Source organism: Eleutherodactylus coqui, chromosome 3 (assembly GCF_035609145.1).
Source record: "Eleutherodactylus coqui strain aEleCoq1 chromosome 3, aEleCoq1.hap1, whole genome shotgun sequence".
Classification (NCBI taxonomy): domain Eukaryota; kingdom Metazoa; phylum Chordata; class Amphibia; order Anura; family Eleutherodactylidae; genus Eleutherodactylus; species Eleutherodactylus coqui.
Genome location: NC_089839.1, coordinates 155,320,312 through 155,345,669, shown reverse-complemented (window position 1 = coordinate 155,345,669; position 25,358 = coordinate 155,320,312). Strand labels below are relative to the sequence as shown.

The following is a 25,358-nucleotide window of genomic DNA, read 5'->3' as shown; positions in this document are numbered from 1 at the left end:
CCTGCAGCCGCTAATCCTGGGGTTAGCCAGCCATGTAGACGAGATTTCTCAGAAATCTCGTCCACTGGGGACGGCATATCCGCCGCGGCAAAGCCGGAAGAAGTCAGTACTGTGGCCCGGATTCGCCGGCCGCAGCATGTTGAATTTTTTTCTTCTTCCACTGCGGCCCCACTCTGCTCTATGGGAGCGCCGGCCGCAGCGGAAGAGCAAGCGGCCAGGCCGCTTCAAAACCCTAAGTGCCGTGGGTTTTGAAGCAGCGCTTCTCCCGGCGGAAATCTCGCGGTTTTTCGCTGCAGCCAAACCGCGAGATTTCCAGCGGGAATCCGCCCCGTGTGAACCCAGCCTAAGGCCTCATGTCCACAGGCAAATCGGATTCTGTGGACGGGAGCCCGCAGCAGAATTCCACCCTGCCTGCGACAAGAGGACATTACTTAACCGCCCGGATCTGCGTGGCTGTGCGGGTCTTCCGTCTTCTCCTCTGTGGATGTGGGTGGGTTTGCTGACCGTAGGATCCATGGCACGTCTGCAGTGACAGCTGCAAGTGTGTCGTGGATCTGACGGCTTCCATTGACCTCAATGGAAGCCGTCCCTGAGGGATTCGCAGCAAAGTGGAGCATGCTGAGATTTGTTTTCCGGACCAAAAGGTCTGTAAAACAAATCCGCATGCTTTAATTATGCTGTGGACAGCCATGTTTCCCCATGGGCGGCTTGAACTGCGGAACGCCGTGCGGATTCCACAATTCAAACCCGTCCGTGGACATGAAGCCTAAGGCCGCTTTCACACAGTTTTGTGTGTTGCGAGATACACAAACCTTGCATATGAATCCCATTCTCTTGAACGGGGTCATATACATGAGCGATTATTTCTTGCATTGCGGTTCGGGAAGAAATCGCGGCGTGGCTTATCTTTAGGCGTTCTCTTGGAACACATCGCTCATTATTTTCAATGGGGCCGGAAAACACATGGCACCTGCCCGCAACAGCTCTGATAAGCCGCGCAGCTTAACTGAGCCGTTAACCCTTTAAATGCTGCTGCCAATTCTGTCATAGCAGTACATCATACTGCAGGAGCGATCAAAGTTCTTGTCTCCTATGGGTACTAAAAAAAAAAAAAAAAAAAGTTTAAAAAAGTTTTACTAATTTTATTAAAAAATAAGTAATAAAAGTTTTTTTAAAAAACCTTTTGCCCTACTTATAATAATATAAAATTCTAAATATAAAGATAAATCTAGAATATAAATAGTCAAATAAAAATACAAATTTGGTATAGCTGTGTCCGTAAAAGTCCGATCTAGCAAAGTAATGCATTATTTACCCCGCACGGTGAATGCGGTCAGAAAAAAACCTAAAGAAGTCAGAAGTGCACTTTTTTTGGAAACCTTGCCTCCAAGAAAAAATGAAATAAAAAGTGATCAAAAAGTCATTTGTATTCCAAAATGGTACCAGTAGAAACTGCAGGCCCTCCCTTAAAAAAATGAGCCCTCGCACAACTATGTTAATGGAGAAATAAAAAAGTTATAGCTGTCAGAATACGGGGACAGAACATAATTTTAAATAATTGAATATCTTTGAAAAAAAGTAAAGTAGTACAGCAAAAAAAAAAAACAACTGTAAGTTTGGTATGGTAGTAATCGTACTGACCCACAGAATAAAGCTATCATGTCATTTTTCTTGAAGTTTGTGCGCCAAAGAAACAAGACGCACAGAAAGATGGCGGAATTCCGTTTTCTTCCATTTCATGCCACTTAAGTTTATAAAAGTTTTTCAGTACATTATTTGGTACATTAAATAGTATCACTGAGAAATAGAACTCATCCCGCAAAAAACAAGCCCTCATACAGCAACGTCAATGGAGAAATAAAGGAGTTAGGATTTTTTTTTTTTTAAAAAGAGGGAGATAAAATTAGAAATGGGGGGAAAAAGGAGGGGGGCGGCGTCCTTAAGGGGTTAATATAGCAATGCGAATCTATCAGATCAGAAAGAGGAATGGGGGGACTGGGGTGAGAAGTCTGGGCTGTCCGGATAAGGGGCTGTGGGGGCCGGTGCGGCTCTACACACATCTGCTGCAGGCAGGTCAGCCCGATAAGCAGCCCCCGCCCGCAGCCCTGTACCCCTGCAGCCTCCTGTCCGGCGACCCACTACGTGGCAGTGCGAGGGCAGCGGAGGGACGGCAGTTTCTGTCGGCCAACTCTCTCCTCAGCCCCTTTAACGTGCCCGAGCTGAGTGTGGTGCAGCCTCCTCCGCCCCGGTGTCCGTGCACACTGCCGCCACGTCACCGCCAGCTGCAGGCACACAGCGCCGCGCACGGGGCAGCACGGACGGAGGATGAACGTCTTCAGGATCCTGGGAGACGTGTCGCATCTCCTGGCCATCATTATCCTCCTGATGAAGATGTGGAGGAGCAAGTCCTGCGCCGGTATGCGGGGCGCTGGGGGTGCGGGCAGGCGTGGGGGCTCCATGGGGATCCGCGAGCATTGCCCTCTAGTAGGGGATGTGCTGTGTGACCGCCGGCAGGCTGGGTCCCGGCAGCGTCACGTCTCCATCCATAACCCTGTCACTGGCCATCCTGCCATCGCCTTTTAGGTGCCCTGGGTGACCGCACCGTACGCACTACCGCTGACCGCACCGTACGCACTACCGCTGACCCCACCGTATGCGCGGCCACTGACCGTACCAGCTACGGCTGACCGCACCGTACGAGCTACGGCTGACCGCAACGTACGAGCTACTGCTGACCGAACCGTACGCGCTACCGCTGACCACACTGTACGCGCTACCGCTGACTGAACCGTACATGCGGCCGCTGACCGCACTGTACGCGCTACCGCTGACTGAACCGTACGTGCGGCCGCTGACCGCACCGTACGAGCTACTGCTGACCGCACCGTACGCGCTACCGCTGACCACACTGTACGCGCTACCGCTGACTGAACCGTACGTGCAGCCGCTGACCGCACCGTACAAGCTACTGCTGACTGCACCGTATGCGCTGCCACTGACCGTACCGTACGCACAACCGCTGACTGCACCGTATGAGCTACTGCTGACTGCACCGTATGCGCTGCCCCTGACCACACCGTACGAGCTACCGCCGACCGAACTGTACGAGCTACCGCTGACCACACCGTACGAGCTAGCAATGACCGCACCGTAAGAGCTACCGCTGACCGCACCGTACGAGCTACCCCTGACCGCACCATACGAGCTACCCCTCACCGCACCGTACGAGCTACCCCTGACCACACCGTACGCGGTACCGCTGACCGCACCGTACGCGCTACTGCTGACTGCACCATATGCGCTGCCATTGACCGCACCGTACGCACAACCGCTGACCACACCGTATGAGCTACTGCTGACTGCACCGTATGCGCTGCCACTGACCAAACCGTACAAGCTACGGCTGACCGCACCGTACGAGCTACTGCTGACTGAACCGTACGTGCGGCCGCTAACCGCACCGTACGAGCTACTGCTGACCGAACCGTACGTGCTACTGCTGACCACACTGTACGCGCTACCGCTGACTAAACTGTACATGCAGCCGCTGACCGCACCGTACGAGCTACTGCTGACTGCACCGTATGCGCTGCCACTGACCGCACCGTACGAGCTACCGCCGACCGAACTGTACGAGCTACCGCTGACCGCACCGCACGAGCTACCGCTGACCGCACCGTACGAGCTACCCCTGACCGCACCATACGAGCTACCCCTGACCGCACCGTACGAGCTACCCCTGACCGCACAGTACGCGCTACTGCTGACTTCACCGTACACTACCACCGGCTGCACCGTACGCGGTACCGCTGACCTCACAGTACGCGCTACTGCTGACTGCACCGTACACTACCACCAGCTGCACCGTACGCGGTACCGCTGACCTCACAGTACGCGCTACTGCTGACTGCACCGTACACTACCACCGGCTGCAACGTATGCGGTACCGCTGACCTCACAGTACGCGCTACTGCTGACTGCACCGTACACTACCACCTGCTGCACCGTACGCACTACCACGGACCGCACCGTACACTATCACCGACCACACCGTGCACTACCACCGGCCGCACCGTATGCACTACAGTCAGAGGACATTTTTACCATACTCTGTGGTCACCCGCTGTTCCTCTGAAGGAGGCGCAGTAGAAATCTCGGTGATACGCCTGTGCTACTTACAATCATTTCTGAAGAAGGGGTTTATCCCCAAAACACGTTATATTAGCTATTTTTAAATTAACTAATAGAAACGAGAATAATGCTCACTGGAATATTTTTGTAAGAGTTGCGCCAATTAAGTCCACAGTTTTTTCTTCTATTATTTTTAAGCTTGGTCATCAATGGGTAGGGGTGAGGGCCGATGGGTTGCCATGGCAACGGGACGCCAGATACTTGTGTCCCGGCTTGCCCTTGCCTATTGTAAGTGACAAGGCATTGCAGTACAGAAGTCCCATTGCAGTGCATTATCACGGCTGTTATGGTTCAAGTCTCCTACAGGGATATAAAAGGTGTAAAAAAGAAATAAAAATAGTGTAATCATATTTGTATAAAAAATACTTGCTATCATCGTGTCGATAACGACCTGTACAATAAGGGCTCATTTCCGCAGACGGCGTTATCCCACAGCTATTAGGTTCTGTTGAACCTAATAGCTTTCTGCCTTTCAGTGTTCAGTGGAATTCTACCGCGGAATTCCTCAGCGTGAAAGAAATCACACATGTTCTAATTGCCGCTGAAAAACGTGTGGCCAGCTTCCATTGTAGTCAATGGAAGCCATCCGTCACGCGGTACTTCCGCTGTGCTCACAGAGGAAGTATCGCGTGATTATGCTTTACTGACGGCCACGTCATCATCCACCGCCGGCGTGTCATGCGCTGCACTGCGAATGCGCGCCAGCTCGCCCGACAGGACTTGCGCGGTGGATCCGGAGAGGTGAGTATGGGGTCTTTGGGGTGGAGCCGTGTCAGATTCTGCTGCGATATTCCGCTGGCAGAGTCCGACACGGCTGTCGGCATGTGGCCTTAATTGAACACACTATTTATCCTGCACGTCAAAAACTGTAAAAAAAAAAAAACAATGTAAAAAACAGGCAAATTGCTTATTTTGTTCGCTTTGCCTCCCAAAAAACTCAATAAAACTGATCAAAAAAGCCACATGCACACAAAAATTGTACATAAGTAGAAAAGCCTAAAAAATTTACAATATTTTTGGTATTGTTGTAATCATACCAACCCGCAGAAAAAATGTATCATCATTTATGCTGCATGATTAACACTAAGGCCTCATGTCCACAGGCAAGAGAAGAATTAAAATCCGCAGCGGATTTTAACTCTTCTCCCGCCCGCGGATCCGCACCCCATAGGGATGCATTGACCACCTGCGGGTAGATAAATACCCGCGGATGGTCAATAAAAGGGAATTTTAAAAAAATGGAGCATGTAAAAAAACACGACATGCTCCATTTTCGTGCAGGTCTCCCGCGGGGACGGCTCCCGCAGGCTTCTATTGAAGCCTATGGAAGCCATCCGGATCCGCGGGAGACCTAAAATAAGAATAACTTACCCGCAGCGGGCCGGGCATGTCTTCTCTTCCTCATGGCCGGATCTTCTTGCTTCGATCGGCGGATGTGCCCGGCGCATGCGCGCGGCACGCTGCCGACGTGCTGCCGGCATGCTGAGTACATCCGCTGGTCGAAGAAAGAAGATCCGGCCGTGAGGAAGAGAAGGCATGCCCGGCCCGCTGCGGGTAAGTTAATTCTTATTAATTCTTATTTTAAGCGCTCATGTCCGCGGGGCAGGAGGGACCCGCTATGGATTCTCCATGGAGAATCCGTAGCGGGCCTGATTTTCCCCGTGGACATGAGGCCTAAGATAAAAAAAACTGTGACAGAACTGATGTTTTCTCTCCTTGCTCTCGAAAAAAAAGAGTTTTACAATACATTACATTTACCCAATGGTACCAATAAAACTACAGTTGCCATGCAGATAACAAGCCCTTATACGGCCGTGTCGACGGAAAAATAAATAAGTTAGAGCTCTGAAAGTGGAGATGAAAATCCCCCAAAAATCGTTGCATCCTTATGGCCAAAATAGGCTGCGTCACTAAGGGGTTAAGGAGTATTCCAATTTCAAACTTTTATTGCATATCTACAGAATTCTCCATAGCAGTTACATAGGTGCAGATTGGGCTTGCATTTATCTCTAGTTGCACCCCCTGCTGGCCCGGTTGTACACGGAGGCTGGCATATGGAAACAGTCAAACGAGCTTCACTGTCCTCTTCCCATAGCTTCTACAGGAATCAGTGGGGGTTACACAAACAGCGTAGACCAGCGGCACTCCACTGTGTCCCTCCATGTTCAACAGAGAGATGTTCCCATGGCCATTTTTAGCCGAGATGGGAACACCCTTTAATGTATACAATGAATGGGTCAGAGAAGTCTGCTCTGATACTGCACTGAGCCAGAACTGCGCGGTGCGAATGTTGCCTAACTCGAATTTTCCCCAAATAGTTTCTATAAACATAATGATGTGTGATGCCGTCATCCTCTGGTGACTATTACGGCGTGACGGCTGCACTCCGGTCTGACATCTCACAAAACCTGCGCTTATCAGAAACCTTTCTTGGTACAGTCTTATGGAGCATTTCTCTGTGATCTGGAGCGCCTTCAGGCCGATGTCTTCACTTTGACTAGGCTGTAGTCTTCAATTAGTTCTGTAAATTAACCAGATTTGCATTTCTACAGTAATCCCTAGAGGGCAGACAAGTTAAAGCAAGGCATCAAATTTAGATCTTAAATAGCTCTGTCTTCCAGCACATCCCACTCACAGAGGGGCAGGAGTTGGGGGAAGGGGGACTTAAAGGGATGTTCCTACAACTATCACCTATCCATATGCAAACAAAGGATATCCAAATTCCATATAGCCCCTAAAAGATGTCAGTGTTAACCACCAGGCCATCATAATTATTGCTATCCAGTTAACCTATCCAAGGAGGTTCATGCCGTGAGGCAATTATTTCCCGAATAGTTGCTGGAAACAGTGATTTTCGGTGATAGTTGTCCTGTGTGCACGCGGACACCGTTAGGACATGCAGCAAGAAATCGCTCACTTGGCAGAGTTACTTGGTTTTTACCTCACCTAAAGACCAAGCAACTATCGGCCCGTGTAGACAGGCTGTCGTTCCTCTATAAAGGACTATGTGTTTGCAGTGAATGGAGGCGGGCGGGTTGGAAGCAATCTCCAGTGCGCTCTGCCTGTATTCACTAAACAACTATCACTCCTGTGAGCAATGGTCATTGGGAGTTTGATGGTCATTGGGAGATGGTTGTTAGGACATGGTCGTTGGGAGATGGATGGTCTATGGGAAATAATCGTTAGGAGATCGTCTTTGGAAATGGTCGTTAAGGCATGATCGTTGGGAGATGGATGGTCATTGGCAGATGGTCTTTGGGAGATGGTCAGAGATGGATGGTCATTGGGAGATGGATGGTCTTTGGGAAATGGTCAGTGGGAGATCATCTTTGGAAATGGTCGTTAGGGCATGGTCATTGGCAGATGGTCTTTGGGAGATGGTCAGAGATGGATGGTCGTTGGGAGATGGATGGTCTTTGGGAAATGGTTGTTGGGAGATGGTCGGAGATAGATGGTCGTTGGGAGATGGATGGTCTTTGGGAAATGGTCGTTGGGAGATTAATAGTTGTTGGGAGTTGGTTGTGGGGAGATGGATGGTTGTTGGTAGATGGATGGTCATTGGGACGGCTGTGGGATGCTTTCCATGTGTAAAGGCCCATTTAGACACAACGATTATCGCTCAAAATTCGCTCAAAAGCTATCTTTTGACCGATAATCGTTCTGTCTAACCATGTTGCCATTGTGCACTGTTCATACACTTTTCGTTCATGGGTGATTTCTAGCAAGCTAGAAATCACTGATGACTTATCAGCGTTGCACGCTGATTTTCTCAGTGGGCGGTGCTGATAGCATTCTTTCAGCTGGTATCCAATTGGCATTCCTCAGCAGGACACCAGCTGAAAGCTCCAAGAACAATGCAGCTGTTTGCATATACAAAACAGCTGCTTTATTCTCGGAGCTGTCGCAACGGTGTCCCGCTCCGCCAGCATTAACTCTTAAGTAGCTAATTAGAATTATGCAAATATGATCACTCAAATTGTCGTTTGAGCGATTTTTGAGTGATTATCTTTCAGTGTGAATGGGCCTTAAGTTGATGCCTTCTTAAAGACCTAACATGCAGCCTATGTGTCTACTGTGTACATAGTGGGGCGTGCAATCAGGAAGACCTCGGCAGTTTGCTCATGTTATCAGATTGTCTGATCTCATCAGTAGTTCAGTCTAACAATACAAGTTATTGCAGCATAACAGTATTTCATCTAGATGCCTGTAGAAGATGAAACACATGACTAACAGCATATAATTCACAGAGGCAGAGGGATATAGGAGAAAGGCTTTTTAACAAATATTCACTGGGTATATCCCTTAAAATATAACTTTTATTGACAAATATATATAAAATATTTGGGCCTCACAAAAAACAGACAAAACAAAACAAACAAACACAGAGCAAGAGGTTCAACCCTGGAAAGGAACCGAAGGAAGATATATGAAGTTAGCACCTCTATTGTAGCACAAGAGTGTGCTAAAAGATGAGACACTGCTGTATACCCTATATAAACCACTAGTGAAGATGAATACAACTCAATTCAAATGTGATTAGAGGACCATATTCAGGTATATCCTTTTAGGAAAGGTGGAAGGATGATGATAGTTCCACCAAGGTATGTGGTTTACAGTTAGCTTCTAATAGTGGCAAGCACTTGGGTTCCTATTGTGTCTAATCAAAAGGACCAGGAGCATTAAAGGTAAGTGACTAAATAGAAGCCACAGAACCCTGGTCTTCTTAATGTAAAGACGTCTCGGTAGGAGACAGGTACGGTTCTATCCAGAGGAATGCCCTGTTTAGGTAATAGTGCCGGGCAAGAGATAATCAAAAAACAAGAAACCAGTAGAAGTCTATGATTGGTTCTTATCCATGATAGAGAACAGAACTGGATATAACTTAGTTCTGAATAAAAGGACACCAATCAAAGCTTCTGCTGAGATCTTCCGAGAAATATATATAAGTGGCTGATGGATTAAAGGCCACAGGTTACTAATCCAGAAACAAAATAGATTCTGATAGAACAACAGGAGGACCACAATCAAGAATATGATGGGTTCTCATGCAAAATGTGGTTTCAAAAACCAATTCAGGACTGATTCAAAATGCCAGTAGATAATCAGACTGGGTTCAATTATCAAGAAGAAAAGAAAAAAATGTTGAAAAATTGTTTCAAAGATGGTTCAGACTGGTTCAACGCGTTTCTGTCTCATACAGACTCATCAGGAACCTTGATGCATGATAGTGTCAACCGACACGGAAAAAATAGTTGTCCTTGATAGTTATAATATCTATCTAATGTATGATTAGATTAACCTATAAAGATGCCCTAAGCTGTAGGTAATGCTGTTACATATTATAATAAGGGGTACCTGTCCGTATGGGCAAATAGATAAAAAATGAATTGCCCATAGCAAAAAAAGACGTACCAGCCTAAACTTCCCTAAATAATGGAACACTCCTAGATGAACAAGGAATCTGCTCATATGAATGGAACTAACCAGGATAGATGAGACACCTAAAGAGAATAAAGCGTTCCCAATGGCGCAAAAATTTACCACTAAGAGGTGCTAAGATAAAGTTAGATGCTGGAAACAATGTCCAGAATAGAACAGGGTCCCCACAATATGTGGAGAAAGCTCCTAACTAAAAAAGGAGTAAACCCTAATCCGGTTAGAGAAAGAGCCAAAGTGGGAAGAAGAGAATAAGAACAGCAACTCCTGTCTTGATGGTAGACAGGAGGGAATGACTAACAGCAGATTTCACCAGATATACAAGACATTAGGCACTGATACTGTTTTGTATTTTATTTCAGGTATATCAGGCAAAAGTCAGCTCTTGTTTGCTGTTGTATTTACCACCCGGTACTTAGATTTGCTGACATTTATCTCTGTCTATAACACCGTGATGAAGGTAAGCGAGTCGGGTGGGGATCTTAAAGTGACCCTCCAGACCTGGAGAAAGAAAGATGGCCGAACCGCTTCTCCGACTCCCTGGTGCTCACTGTGCATAGTATACAACATTAGTATAAGACATTGATTGACCAGTTGTGACCACATGAGCCGCACTGACTATTCAGATCAGCATGTAATGTCTTAGACTACCGATGTTTACTATACTATGTTGTACAGTGTGCATCAGGTAGTCAGAGAAACCGTGCGGCCATCTTTGTTTGTCCAGGACCGGTGGGTCTCTATAATAAAAAAAATGATGAGAATACTTTTGCAGACATACAGGTAGCTCATAATGATGCCAGTCAGGAATGATGGATTGTTTAATGATAAAGAGTGAGGATTGGCAGCTTGGAGGGCGGCCTCATACCGGGCATTGGCGGGTGCAAAATCTGCGCACTGAATGCGCAGCAAATAGAACCCATTAATTTCAATGGGTTCCTTCAAGTGTGTTTTTTTTCCACGTGCATTTTAAGCATGGAGATAAAAAAGCGTGACATGCTCTATTTTGGTGCGCAATTGTGCACCGAAGGTTTCCGTCTGCACTAAATTACGAAGTAAGCTGCACGATTTCGCAGGCTTAAAAGGTGAACACTTGGGCTTACCGAGTCAGGTGACCCACCTACTAAGTAGGCTACCCCGCCTACTCAAACATGGGGCGGCAAAAAAGTACAGTAGAAAGCGTCAATACGGGTGCTATAGCCCACAATCGTGCGCCCTGCATAGCGCATATATGTCTTGCAACAGCAACGTGTATATGCGCTTACACCTGTGTGCGGCCTCTCTGAGAGAGGTTAAAACTTTGCAGAATTGCATGTTTGCCTGATTATTTTTAGGACCCTTTAAAGAGCACCTGTTATCTCGCCTGACATTTTAGTAAATCCTTGTATTCTGCATTAAATAACAACCCTGCAGCCTCTATTGTAGAACTGTACATTGTGCTGTCCCTCTATTCATACATTTCCATGAGGAATAACAAATTGACCGCAGGGTGCTACTACCACGTTTCCCCGAAAATAAGACCTACCCTGATTTTCATGAGGGTGGGGGCTTGAAATATAAGCCCTCTCCTAAAAATAAGCCCTAGCTACACTACATGAAAAAAAAACCAATTCTCACCTAGCAGGCGGCGTTTGGGTTCCTCACACTGGTCTCCGGCAGTCTTTCATGTAGTCCTCAGCGCTGAGAGAGCATTCTCTTCCTGGTAATGGGGCTTGAGTACCCCACCTCCAGCAAGAGATTGCTGTGATTGGATCACGAGCACCGTGGCTCAGCCATTCAAAGCCGGCGCTTGATGAACCAATCACAGCCATTCATTGAATGGCTGTGATTGGCTCATCAAGCACCGGCTCTCATTGGCTGAGCTGTGGTGCTCGTGATCCAATCACAGCAATCTCTTGCTGGAGGCGGGGGATTCAAGTCCCGTTACCAGGAAGAGAATGCTCGCTCAGCGCTGAGGACTACACAGAAGACTGCCGGAATGCCGCAGCCCACCCAAAGGGACCCGCAGCCCACCCAGAGGGATACATGATGGGGCATTATGTATACATTTCCAGGATGAATGAGAGTTGAATGGCACAACACAGATTTATAAGAAAAGCAGCTGCAGAATTGTTACTTCATAGGAAACACAAGCATTAAGCGCATGAACGTCTTTTTTCCCGTTATGTGGCTGTGATAATCACGGCCGCATAGTGGGACAAAATGAAAACATTGATTTCAGTGATTTTGTTTTCACTATCGGGATTCTCGCCCGTCAATTGTACGGTGCAGATTCGCAGCATTTTTCATCCCTTCAAAACAAGGAGATAAAATCTGCACCTTTTGCATTTGGTAAGGATTTTCTGCAGAACCCTATACTGCTGTGAATTGTACCAAGCGCCAAAAACGGTGAAATGAAAACGATCTGCTAGTAAATCCTCGAACTCCACGGCCGTTGTTACTACTTATCTGCCATCTTTCCACAGGTCATATTCCTGCTTTGTGCATATGTCACAATTTATCTGATTTACATAAGATTTCGAAAGACATACGACAGTGAGAACGATACATTTCGGATGGAATTTCTATTGGTTCCTGTTATTGGGCTCTCCTTTTTAGAAAACTATGAATTTACACCTTTGGAGGTAAGAGACCAAATTCTAAAAACCAAGACCGCTGCAGTCACACATGATCATGTCTTCTCATTGACTGAATGCAATGACTTTTTTATGCAGATGACAATGAGCTGAACAACCTGCTTGTGTAATTGTAAAACAAGTAGTAAATTACTGTGTAGCCGGTTGGCCTGCAGACAAGAAAGCCATAAAAAGTCTACGGCAGAAAACATAGGCAAACATTGTATAATATCTGCATACCTTTACATGGGCCAACTAGTGAAAATAAAGCTCTGCCAGCAGCATCTGGGGTGTAATCCCAGATGGATTTACACGGGCCAACAGTTTCCTAGAGAATTGCTGACTGAATTAGGGATTGTGGGCAACTGTTGGCCCGTGTACACACGACCCCGACGGGGCAACAATTTGCTCAGCAGTTGCAAATTGGTCCGTCTCACTGAAACAGAATGACTACTGAGCAGCGTCTCCCTCGGTGTAAACAGGAGTTACTCAATCTTTGAGCAACTGCCCGTTCGCAGCAAATGGAGACAGAAGAGATCTCCGGCCACTTGGCTTCCATACTCCGACTGACTATCGCCCCCCGTGTGAAAGCACAAGAGTAATAGTCGCTGAGACATCTGTCACCTGACAAGCAATGAGTGGGCCTGTAGAACGAGGCTCTTATGTGTGATCAGACTCATCTAGAAGCTCCTAATATCAGATACTATACCCAATTAGTGTCACAGCTCTACAGATTGCTTCTGGAGACGGGGGTATCCACTACTCCCATACTGTACATCTCTGCTGGGGAGGATGCACTGCAACAGTCCCTCTCCAGATGCCTTAACCCACATATCTTCCATCTCTGGTAAAGTGCTAGAGAAAAACTCTGGGGGTGTATCCGAACGAGCGAGCGTGATATCAGTCCGAGAAACTTGGACCCATTGTCCGGCCGCAAGACCAAAATCCGGTGTTGTGTCACTAGTCTTTTTATGTGCAGCCTTTTTTTTTTGTCATTTTCCGTTCTTCCTCCCAACTTTCAAAAAAATCAGAACAAAACTTGTTTTTCGCGGGCCGAGTTGTATTTTTTAATGGTACTATATAGTGTATCAGAAAACGTTAAAAAAAATTCTAAGTGGAGTGAAATAGGGAAAAAAACGCAATTCCCTCATTTTTGGGGGGATGTAGGGGTTTTGTTTTTACGGCGTACAGACTTCGGAAAAAATGCAATGATAACTTTATTCAATGGGTCATTATGATGGTGATGATACAAAATTTATATTAGTTTTTGTTTTTTGAGTACTAAAACATAAAATATATTTGGAATAACATATATTTTCTGCCGCCATCTTCTGACAGCCATAACCCATCAGGGACTTGAACTTGTGATTGTTTGATCATTCCTGCAGTATAATGTAATGCCATAGTATTATATTGTATCGCGAAATGACGGGCAGTCTATTAATCCCATTTAAAGGATTAAAAGCTGTGATCAGCTGACATCCACATTGTATGGAGCAGGATCAACCCCGAATCCTGTTTCATGCAAACAACATACAAATCCAAAACTCCATGATATAATAGTACATCATCGAGGGGTCAGACCGCCTTCCCTCTGCTGAAAAGGGGCTTTGGGCAGTAATGCACATAGTTTATTAGGGCTGGATTGTATAGAGCTGAAGTATAACGTTCCCATTTTAGTGCTTGGGGCCTTTACCGTACCCACATATGCCTCTTTTTCATACGGACGTTTTTTCTGCTGGATTGCAGACACTAAAAACTATTGTGAGATGCTCTATATGATACTGTATGTTCAGCGGTGTCCTGAGTACATTTACTTTGAACAGTATATGTAAACTCTTCACAGTCCGAATGGACGTGTAATAGCAGGTATCACTCTCACTGATTTCAATGGGTGCGAAACTTTCTATTCCACTTCCGGTTCTGACCACCAATGTGGATGTCCGACCCCGCTACACTAACATGATAGATCATCAGTAGTAAATGCCAGGAATACCCTTGGAAATATAACAAACTATATATTATATTCCAAGCTAGAACAAGTGATTTCCAGCAGCTACTGTAATAGACACCTCTATAAATATTGACTCAGGTGTTACTGATGTTTGCTAGTTTAAAGGTAGAATTCTTGCAGAACAAAAACTCAAGAGTGGAATTACATAATATATTCCTGCTGCCTCTTGTACATTTCATAGTAACAGTATGTTATGATGAAAAAAGACACATGTCCATCCAGTTCAGCCTATTACCCCCCCCAATGTTGATCCAGAGGAAGGCAAAAAAGGTGGAGGTAGAAACCAATTTTCCCCATTTAAGGGGAAAAATTCCTTCCTGACTACAATCTGGCAATCAGAAAAATCCCCAGATCACTGACCCTTCTGATGTAATCAGTGATATAACATGTAATATTGTATCGCCCAAGAAAGGTGTCCAGAACCTTCTTATTATCTTTTAATGAGTTTGCCATCACCACGTCCTCAGACAGAGTTCCATAGTCTCACTGCTCTTACAGTAAAGAACCGCCTTCTATGTTGTGTAGAAACTGTCTTTCCTCTAGATGTAGAGGGTGCTCCCTTGTTACAGTCCTAGGTATAGATAGATGATGGAAGAGATCTCTGTACTGACCCATGATATATTTATACATAGTTATTAGAGCGCCCCCTTGTTACAGTCCTGGGTATAAATAGATGATGGGAGAGATCTCTGTATTGTCCCCTGATATATCTATACATATTTATTAGAGCGCCCCCTTGTTACAGTCCTGAGTATAATAGATGAAGGGAGAGATCTCTGTATTGTCCCTGATATATTTATACATAGTTATTAGAGCGCCCCCTTGTTACAGTCCTGAGTATAATAGATGAAGGGAGAGATCTCTGTATTGTCCCTGATATATTTATACATAATTATTAGGTCGCCTCTCAGCCCTCTTTTTTCTAAAAGAAATACCCCAATTTTGATAAACCCCTTTGGGTATTGTAGTCCGCCCATTCCGTTTATCACTTTAGTTGCCGCCTTTGTACCCAATCAAGCTCTGATATACCCTTCTTGAGTACCGGTGCCCAAAACTGTCCACAATATTTCATGTGTGGTTTGACTGTGACCGGTAAAGAGGAAGAGCAATGTTCTTGTCATGCACCCCTAGACCTCTTTTGATGCACCCCATGATCCTACATGCCTTTGCAGCAGCTGCATGGCACTGGTTGCTTCATTATTGTATTGTGTAAGCCATGAAGTCCACAGATGTATACCAGACATACTGAGATCATACTAACTGTCCTCCAATGTGCTAAATAAAATTAAGGGCTCCTGCACACAAGTGTGTTATACTGCATACACATGAACACTTTGGGACTTATTACTCTATGCCACGCATCCTGAGGCACTGGATTAACCCTTTTAGGGGAGAAAACGTCTCCAGTGCAGCCGATGATGGAGCATGCTGGGTTTTTTTCCCCTCAGAAATTCATACACAGTACTTGAGAACAGTAAATCTGTACGCCTCTACATAACAGCAGAGCATAGTATAGGCCATATCAGACTTTCTTATAGCCCTCTACTACAAGGACCTTACAGGGGTCATCTTCTTTAGATCATTTCTTATTGCTAAAAGAGATCTCATTAAGGCCTCCTTCACACAGCCGACAAAGTTGCGCAATTTTCACGCGTTGCAGCAATGATACAAATTGTATGTATGTGAAGCCCATGGTTTCCTATGAGTATATTCACACATGCGATATTTTGTAGCATGCGACTTTCCGAGTCAAAAACCTCACGGGTCCTGCTATATGCATGCGACTCGCGAGGTTTTGTAGCCCATGTTTCCCTATGGAGCCTTCCTCTCTTGCATCGCATCGCACGAAAACGCGTTTTTCGTACAATGCGATGCAACTTTGACAGTAGGAAATCCTACTGTCTGAACCCTAGCTGCAGAAAAAAAAAAAAAAAAAAGAGTACATCACAATAGAAGCGCTGTTAGCTCCATCGCATCTTCTTCCCGGTCCGACACTGTTCTACAGCATCTCTTCTGGCCGGGGATGCTTAGCCATTCAGAGCCAGCGCTCGATGAACCATTGAATGTCTGGGATTGGTTCATCGAGCACTGGTTCTGATTGGCTAAGCATCACAGCGCTCAGCCAATCACAGGCATCGCTTCCGAGAGGCGGGGATTTTCCAATCCCCAGCCAAAAGAGATGATGAAGAACAGTGTCGGGGACCGGGGAGAAGATGCAGCAGAGCCGGACAGTGCTTCTAAGGTGATGTATTCTTTTTATTCATTTTCCTGCAACTAGGGCTTATTTTCAGGGTAGGGTTTATATTTTAAGCCCTCTGGAGCCTCCCTTTCTGTGGCATCGCATCGCACTTGCGACTTTATAGCGCTACAAAATCTGGGTATTGCCACCAGAAAGTGCAGTGATATCACACAGACCACCGCTGCGATATTGCTGCAATTTTCTCGCGGTGATATTGTGTCGCCTGAGTGAAGGAGGCCTAAGTTGAATGCAAAGTGTCCCTGTGTTGGAACCCCCCAGCATTCAGCTGTGATCTGTGGGGATATTTGGCGCTACACAGCGCCCATCAATAGGCTGCACATGCACAGATATGCCGAGTCCTTCGGAAGGAGAGATGTGTAAGATACAGCCAAGTGCGTGGCTTTAGGGTCAATTCCCACAGACATATTATCGGGCTGTGTGCAGTCTATGTATCTCACAGACAACACACGGCCCCATTATGGCTCATGAGGCTAAATACCTGCGCAACTCTTCATAAGAAAAAAAAAAGAAAACTGTTGCATGTCCCATTATCATCTGTTTTCATATTCTTCGTCCGTTTTCACAGTTGGCAATATGACATGCAATGGTCAGTGTCCGTGCGGATCAGATCGCGTCTGTGTGCTGTCTAATGTGAGTTGTGCCCTAGTTTCTCATCCGCAATGTGCAATACAGCCTTGTGAATCTAGTTTTATTGTGAATTAAACATTTCATGCACATAACTCACAGTAAAGCCTCCTTCACACGACCACATGCGTTTTTACGGTCGCCTGTACGCCCTGTATAATCGCATGAATAAATGTTTGAAACAATAGAGTCCCGATCTTAGAAATGGCATGAAATCTGCGAACTATCACCAAGGATCGGCAGAAATCCTAGGAATTACCAATAATGCTTAAATATGACCAGCTGTCTTCTGTTCCCATCGTCGTACGCAGGGTAACTCCCTCCCCTTCCCTTTTTTCCAGCTGCCATAGAACTCTATGGGAATTTCCTGCATATTTCAGCAAAAGATAGGGCAAGACCTATCTTTTCACATGGCGTGTAAAATCAGTGACCTAAAATGGTCGTATATGTCCTATTTTTTCCCACGCAATTATTTTACGCTGCACAAATCATTCATCATGGTCTTGTTTTCTGGACGATTTTTTATTTTTTAACGTGCTGAAATCCCGGCGTTAATACAGTCATCTGAATAAGCTCTAACGCCGCTTTCACACGGCTGAGAAAATCGCACAAGATTGTGTGTTGCTAGTCATATACATGAGCGATTTTTTTTCACTTCATTGCTGTGGCATGCACTATCTTTGCACGTTCCTCAGAACATACCACTCATTGTTTTCAATAGGACAGGAAAACACATCGCACAGTGTATGCATGCGAGTGTGATCCGAGGTTTCCCATTGAAAACAAAGGGAGAAACACTTGCCGATCCTCCAACATGGCTGAAAGCCGCGCCGGAGGATCGCTACTTTACCTGAACCTGAAGTGATGGGAGGCGTTTTTGACAGGAAAACACCTCGCATCTGCGAGGGAATAGCACGATCACGATATCATGCTCAGTCGTTGTGTAGGAGCCCTTTCACACCTATCTCATGATGCATTAGTACAGCATAAGCTGAGGCTATACCATTCTGCCTGCTGTGGGGACAGTTTATCATTACCTTCTATGTTCACCTATATAGGCTACAGGCAATAAGTATATAGTCAGGAGGAGCTGAGATCTCCTCTATTACAACTGTGTGACAGGAGTGTCTATGTCCCCCTCTAGGCAGTTTCTGTGTTAGCTGCATGTAACAATATCTCACAGACTAAGAGACTGACTTTGATTACACATAATTTTAAGGAAATCTGAGCTGGGCAGAACCAAGATTACATGACCAACTGAGAAAAGAAAGGCTGAGGGTTTGAGACAGAAAGAAATAGCTAACCGAGGTAGCAGTAGCTCACACATATATACTGGGGGATAGCTACAGAATCAGATTAAATAAAAAAATATCACTGGAGTGGCCCTTTAAATGTGACAAATGGAGGGCACATATGAGAACCCAAACAAAAGTTCCTGTATCACACCCTGGGGTTTCTGCAGAGTGTACGGAGATGACAGTAACAGACTGTGCTCTTTCTTCCTGTCACTAGCAACCCCCTTCCCCCTGCGCCGCCTTTACAGAGACACAAAGAACCAGCAATCACATATTTTTATCATACTCCTCGAACATTGCATATAGCGCTTTGGCATCATTTGGAAGCTAATATTCTGGGTTTTCGTGTGATACCAAGCTGTGCAACCCTGATAGTGTAGTCACAGCAGTTGTTTAAAGTCATGAATGTCTTTGGCATTCAAAGGGTTGGCGGATCCAAAATTCCATGGATACTGCTCTCTCATCAATATATTTGGTATAGGACCTTTAAAGTGTACATCCACTTTCACAATAAAAACAACTATAGGGTAGTACTTTGCAATTGTTTTTTGTAAATCATCTAAGAGTATAAGATATTAGAAAAAAACTTTGACAGTGAGGGTGATCAATGAGTGGAACAGGTTGCCACAGGAGGTGGGAAGTTCTTCAATGGAAGTCTTCAGAGACTGGACAGACATTTGTCTGGGATGATTTCGTGAATCCTGCACTGAGCAGGGGGTTGGACCAGATGACCCTGGAGGTCCCTTCCAACTCAACCATTCTATGAGTATTGTATATTGCATGGACTGGGCTGTCCTTAGACAGCATTGTGTACCAACTGCTTGGATAGTGCAGGAGCCAGTTGTGTACTGTGCATTCTAAGAGCATTATATGGCTGTAATTCTAAGGCACTTTCCTGGAATCCTTTGTGATAAGCAAAACAACTGAATTTTTGTTACCATAAAATCCATTTATCATCACATTCAATGGGGGACACAGAGGACCTTGGGTATAGCTGCTGCTGCTACTAGAAGGTGACACTAAGCAAACAAGGTTAGTCCCTCCTACAGGCACTGAGCTAAATCAGTTTGTACATAAGCAGTAGGAGAGAACAAATTAATGCATGAAGCTGATCAAGATAGACAAAAATTAGAAAACCTAAATATTTCCAGTATAGAACCAGGCCAAATTGAGGATTACTTTTTTCTCAGAAAACACACCACCAATGCTAGCAAAGAACTAACTGGGTGGATTCTGTCCCCAAGATCTTCTGTGTCCACCCCCAGTGAACATGACGAGAAATGGATTTTATAGTAACAAAAATCCTTTTTTCTCATTCATGTCATTGGGGGACACAGAAGTCCTTGGGACGTTCTAGAGCAAGTACCCAACTATCCAAGGTGGGAAAAAGTAAAGGTGACGCAGTCTGCCTGTTGTGCCTAGTGGATGCAATGAAGCGACAGGTCCACCAGCAACTGACAAATAAAGCTCTCTGTAAAACAGTAGAGATGAGGAATACTGGAAACTTCCTATGAGGAGGAGCGCTGAATAAGTTGCAGATTTCCAAGAAGCGCCTGCAAACCTATTAAGGTGGTACTAAGTAGGCAGGGTGGTGCCTTTGTACTTTTATTAGGCACCCTGTGCTGAGAGCAGTTATGGACAGACTAGTCTGCAAGAAGTACAGTCAGAGGTCTGCTTGATGAGGACAGCTGATGTTTGTAGGTGTTGACGGAAGAGGCAGACTCAAAACAGCCGAAAAACGGGTGAGAAAGACCCAATTGGAAAGTACTGTGTATTCTCCAGTTCACTATTAACAAAAAAGGAGAACCCTTATCTTGGTTGAATTAAAGATGAAAAGGAGATTCTAGCTAGACCTTCTGCAGAAAAGCCTGCTCTGTACTCGAGAGTTGATGTCCCTCTGGCTACCTGCTTCTGGATGGTACGGAGTTTGCCACAGCATGCTGGATGACACGGATATGGCTGAAGCCATGTGCTCTTTTTTTTCGGAGCCCAGTTGGCTAGATAGGCCAATGCTGCAGTCTGCTTTTAGTGCCCTAGAACAGAGAATGAACTAAGCAGATCTAGCGCCTGAAGGACAAAGATACGGAAAGGAAAGTAGATGATGATTCCAAGGCAGGATTTTTGTGGTTTCGGTCCCAAAACGATAGAGGGGAATGCCAGAATTCTTGTAGAGGGGCATAGTCCCACTAGAGAGTTAACACCGCTGGAGAAGATTAAGGCATAAGATGCTCTATGTTTCTGTTCTGTTGTTCCATCTAGGTGGGTTGGTTCCCGGAAGGGGAGAGTGAGGTATTGGGAGAAGGACCAGGTTACCCGAGGCTTGGACATTCACAGGTGGATGCCTCATGAAAGTTTTTTTTATTTTTTTTTTTAAAGGCGGATCACAAGGAAAAAGACTATCTAACAAGTGTGCCCCATCCAAATGAAACTAGTGGAAAATGAAAATCATCCTTGATAAGCACTTAACACTTTGAGCCTAGGTCAAAGGCAGTAAATGCTGTAGAAAACATTTGCAGTTAAGCTATTATGTAGAGTCTATCTTCTGCACCCTGGAAGGAAGAGCTGTAGTGAATGAAAACTCACCACACTGCGAAATGTTAATAACTAACATGAGTGATAAATGTGAGCGGATGCTTGTAGAGGACAACGCTAAAGATGAATACAGGTAAATGTAGGCATATTATAACTTGCACGGCGGAAGCAAAGAATGAGCTGTCAAGGACGAGTCATAACATTGTGATTATGATGATATCCGCTGACTCATATTTTAGAAAATGGCATAACCATGGTAGGTATATCTGGACTAACCGCTTTGTTTTAAATTTGCTTAACTAACGAGGGACAGAAGAGAACGACATACTGTACAATGATGCCTTGTTAAGGGAAATTAATGCGGCCAATCTGAAGCTTCTTTGGGCTGTGTTATTTAGTTATATAGAATCTAGTTAAAATGTAACTGTGGTATGGAGGGTAGTACTGCGGTCCACATGAATACTGTGCCACACAATAATATAGATCCTTCTACATGATGGGGAAAAAGTGATCAAGTGACGCTTGTGGGTACTGTACCACTATGTCCCATACAAAAAATAGCACTAAAAAATGATGCGTCGTACAACGGGGTTGACGTGGCAGATTGCAAATGTAATTACTACTTTACAGTGTAGCTGTAATAAAACTGTTCCACCTGCGACGGGTGTAACTGAGCAGGTCTAGACTTACAATCACCACCCAAGCTATCAACACGTTAAGCAGGAATATCAAACTTTCTCCATAGAATAGGTTGCAAGACCGCCTGGCACTCACATTCACTGCATAATTATGGGAGATACAGACTGCGGCAGTAGTTAATTCATTCTGCCCAAGAAGAAGTTAAGGCAGCTTTATGCCTCCATGTATTGCATCTGCCTAACGATGTAGAGTCCAGATGTAAGGCCTTTCTTGAGAAGATGACCGAGTGGTCTGATAGCTGCATTTGCAATTCGAACACGAGTCCCACATTGACTGGTCAATTGGAGGGCATGATGCCCACTATATCTGCATAGCAATGCGTAAAGCAAAGTGTTACCATACCACATTACTCCACTATGGATGCAGCTTAGCAAAAAATCACATAGAATGGATGTAGCCTCACAGTAATAGTTACAGCACCTATAAAAAGGGGCTAATGAGAATGGACACAGCTTGCTATCACTGCATAGTCACGTCTGATACAGAGACGCAACCACATTACTCCCCTATGTGTGAGATGGACATGGCCATGATAATTGTGTTATTAAATCCATAGAGGATCACAGTCCTACTATTAAGCCTCCTAAGAAAGAGGGTAATGAGAATGTACACTGCTGCCATAACTAGTCAGTTCCACTTTAGAAACTCACAGTACTACCAATCGTCCTACAGCAGAGAGTAACAAGGCGGGCGATGGTTGTCTGTGTAGTCATGTCCCAGATGGAGACTTTAGGCCCATTTACACGGGACGAATGTCGGGCAAACGATGCCTGACACTGGTCCCTGTGTGTACTCGCTCCCGTGCTGTTATATAGGAGCGAGTATCGCTGGCTCTCTGACAGAGTGGCCAGACGATATTTCACTTCTCACTCTCCCCCGCCCCTCTCCATTCACATAACAGAGCGGCCATTCAGTTCTGAACGACGATCGTTCAGGATTTTAAGCTGTATAAAATCCTGAACGATGATCGTTCAGTGTAAACAGCAGTCGTTTAGTACTGAACAGCCGCTGTGTTAAGTGAATGGATAGGGGAGGGGGAGAGTGAGGAGAGAAATCTCCTCCAGGCATCCCGGCCCGCTGCTGAGCGAGCCAGCAATACTCACTCCTGTGCAGCAGCACGGGAGCGAGTACCCACAGGGACGAGTGTCGGGCATCGTTTGCCTGACATAAGTCCCATGTAAATGGGCCTTTACAGTACCACGTAAAGACCGGAAGCCCCACCCACAGAGTAGGGTCAGGAAGTTCTGCCCTCTTGGCAGTGTGAGGATCAGAAGTCCTGCCCTGCCACACAGGCCTTTGTAGGCCCAAGAAGCCGAGGCCTAAATTTAGGCCCTAACCCAGAAAAAGAATGTACCACCTGAAAAAAAAAAAAGATAATACTGAGGAAACCGCTGCCCTTGCAGTAGGCTGCTTAAAGTCCGGACCTGGAGTGACCGGCACCCGGATCACGAACAGGCTGCAAAGCAGAAACTCCACTGTGGGTAAGGAGCAATGGCCACCGATGAGACCCTTGTACTAGACTAGGAAAGAGGTAGAGAAAGGAAGTGGACCTGGGGTACCCTAGAAATTTAGGGGGAAGGCAATCCAACCTAGAACAGGGACTGGGAAGATGCCCGAAGTATAAGTAAGGGAGGCCTGGGAGGCAGGAAAGTACTGCACCATACTTACCCAATGCACATATTCTTCATCCTTTATGCTTCAACTCCATCAAGGCACCTCCTCGGTAATGCTCACCTAGTGGCGAGATCCCCGGGTATGGGGGAGTAGGCTGGAATCTTAGGTGACCCTGTGGCTGGTGGGAAGCAGAGCAGTTAGTGTTTTTCTGTTCCACTTTGTCTTCTTGGAGGGAGTAAGAGTATGTCTGATGCAGCTCTGTTTGCCCTTCCCCCATGGGGACAATCGGAGAAGTTAGATCAACCCTGATTCCCAGCTAGAAGTGGAAGAAAAAAACCCAAAAGGATGGACCACCTGAAGAGGTGTTCTGCCTTCTACGGACACTGATTTAGCTCAGTGCCTGCAGGAGGGGTACAGCTGGTAGGAGGGACTAACTTTTCTTTACCTAGTGTCGCCTTCTAGTGGCAGCAGTTACACCCAAGGTTTTGCTGTGTCCCTCAATGACATGGACAAGAAATAAACTTTAATGCAAACCAGACTTTATGCTAGAGGAATTTGACATTAAGTTTTCAAGAAGTGTTTTTTTACAAACTGGGAATGTACATGACACAACATGTGTGTTCTTTTTAGATACTCTGGACTTTTTCGATTTACCTGGAGTCTGTAGCCATTCTGCCTCAGCTGTTTATGATCAGCAAGACCGGAGAAGCTGAATCTATCACCACCCACTACCTCTTCTTCTTGGGCTTATATCGTATGCTCTACTTGGCAAACTGGATCTGGCGCTACCACACAGAGAACTTCTATGACCAGATAGCCGTGGTCTCCGGAGTTGTGCAAACCATCTTCTACTTTGATTTTTTCTACCTCTATGTCACTAAAGGTAGGAATTATAATTGAGCCGGTAACCAAGAGTACATTATATAAAATCAGATCATACTACCTGCTTCCTATTGATTCACGTTGGCCATCTCAAATACACTTATACTATTGCACACAACATTGCATAGATAATTATGTAATAGAGGAATACCGTATATGACACGTTCAGTTATATAAATGATTATTTTTGTGTCTATCCCAACAGTTCTTCGTGGCAAGAAGCTCAGTCTACCTATGCCAGTCTAATACTATGACTCCAGGACCCAAGCCTAATGAGCTATGGACTAAGTAAAGAACAGCGTCACTCCAAATTCACTATGTGCCTCATTAACTCTTTTCATAATTGGGTAATGACCGTATACTTGTTTTTTTTTTAGATTTTTTGTCTCTTTTCTGATAATAAAGTATATTTGGGATACTCACTTTGTAAATCTTTTTGTAGAAATAAATGAAGCAGTGGTGCCCTGTCAACAGCTCTCTTCTTAGTTGATTCTAAACTTTTTGCCTCTGACAAATTTGTCCAAAAATTTTCTGGAGCTCCTGTGCACTTAACCTTTATGGATACGATCAGGCTTTTTAAACGTAGCAGCATAGTGCTGAACAAGGCAGGGCATAAAGTCACTGTATAGGGGCCCTTGTACATGCAAATTTCAGCCAAGCACAATGCGATTTTCTCCCAACCAATCACACTCGCATAAAAGCAAGTGTGATATCAGTCCCCAGTTCTCGGACTGATACGGCACTCGCCGGTGTAAATACCTACTTTGACCAATGATAACAAACCTTTATTATTACAGCGCCAACATCCTCCATGGCAATAAACTAATATAGAGTTTCATGATTAATATCTATAGGACAGTAACATGATTTGTAAAAACCAGCAATCGCTCACTGTTGCTTTGATAGCAGATGGGTAGTTTCATAACTATAGCTCAAACCAGAATTATTCCAGCTAATGTAAAATAAACCACATTTTATTAGCAAGAATATTTCGCTAATTAACCCCTTAGTGAAGGGGCTTTTTTGCTTTTTTCTAAAAAAAAACGTAACTCGTTTATTTATCCATCGACGTCGCTGTATGAGGGCTTGTTTTTTGCGGGACGAGTTATATATTTTTCAGTGGTGCTGTTTATTGTACCATATAATGTACTGAAAAACTTTTAAAAATTCCAAGTGGAGAGAAATAGAAAAAAAAC

General features: G+C 45.2%; 1 protein-coding gene across 1 annotated transcript; it reads left to right on the top strand.

Annotated features, from left to right (window-relative positions):
* Positions 1-2,127: 2,127 nt before the first annotated feature.
* Positions 2,128-24,584, top strand: LOC136621148 (ER lumen protein-retaining receptor 3). The gene is made up of 5 exons (XM_066596410.1): positions 2,128-2,416; positions 9,990-10,087; positions 12,093-12,251; positions 23,911-24,163; positions 24,368-24,584. Exons 1-5 carry the CDS (start codon positions 2,326-2,328, stop codon positions 24,406-24,408), a joined length of 642 nt encoding a protein of 213 aa, XP_066452507.1. The 5' UTR covers positions 2,128-2,325; the 3' UTR covers positions 24,409-24,584.
* Positions 24,585-25,358: the final 774 nt, after the last annotated feature.

Coding starts and splice junctions, on each gene's coding strand:
- LOC136621148 (XM_066596410.1), top strand. CDS start 2,326: ATGAACGTCTTCAGGATCCTGGGAGACGTGTCGCATCTCCTGGCCATC. Junction 2,417..9,989: donor GAGGAGCAAGTCCTGCGCCG/GTATGCGGGGCG, acceptor ATTTTATTTCAG/GTATATCAGGCAAAAGTCAG. Junction 10,088..12,092: donor TCTATAACACCGTGATGAAG/GTAAGCGAGTCG, acceptor ATCTTTCCACAG/GTCATATTCCTGCTTTGTGC.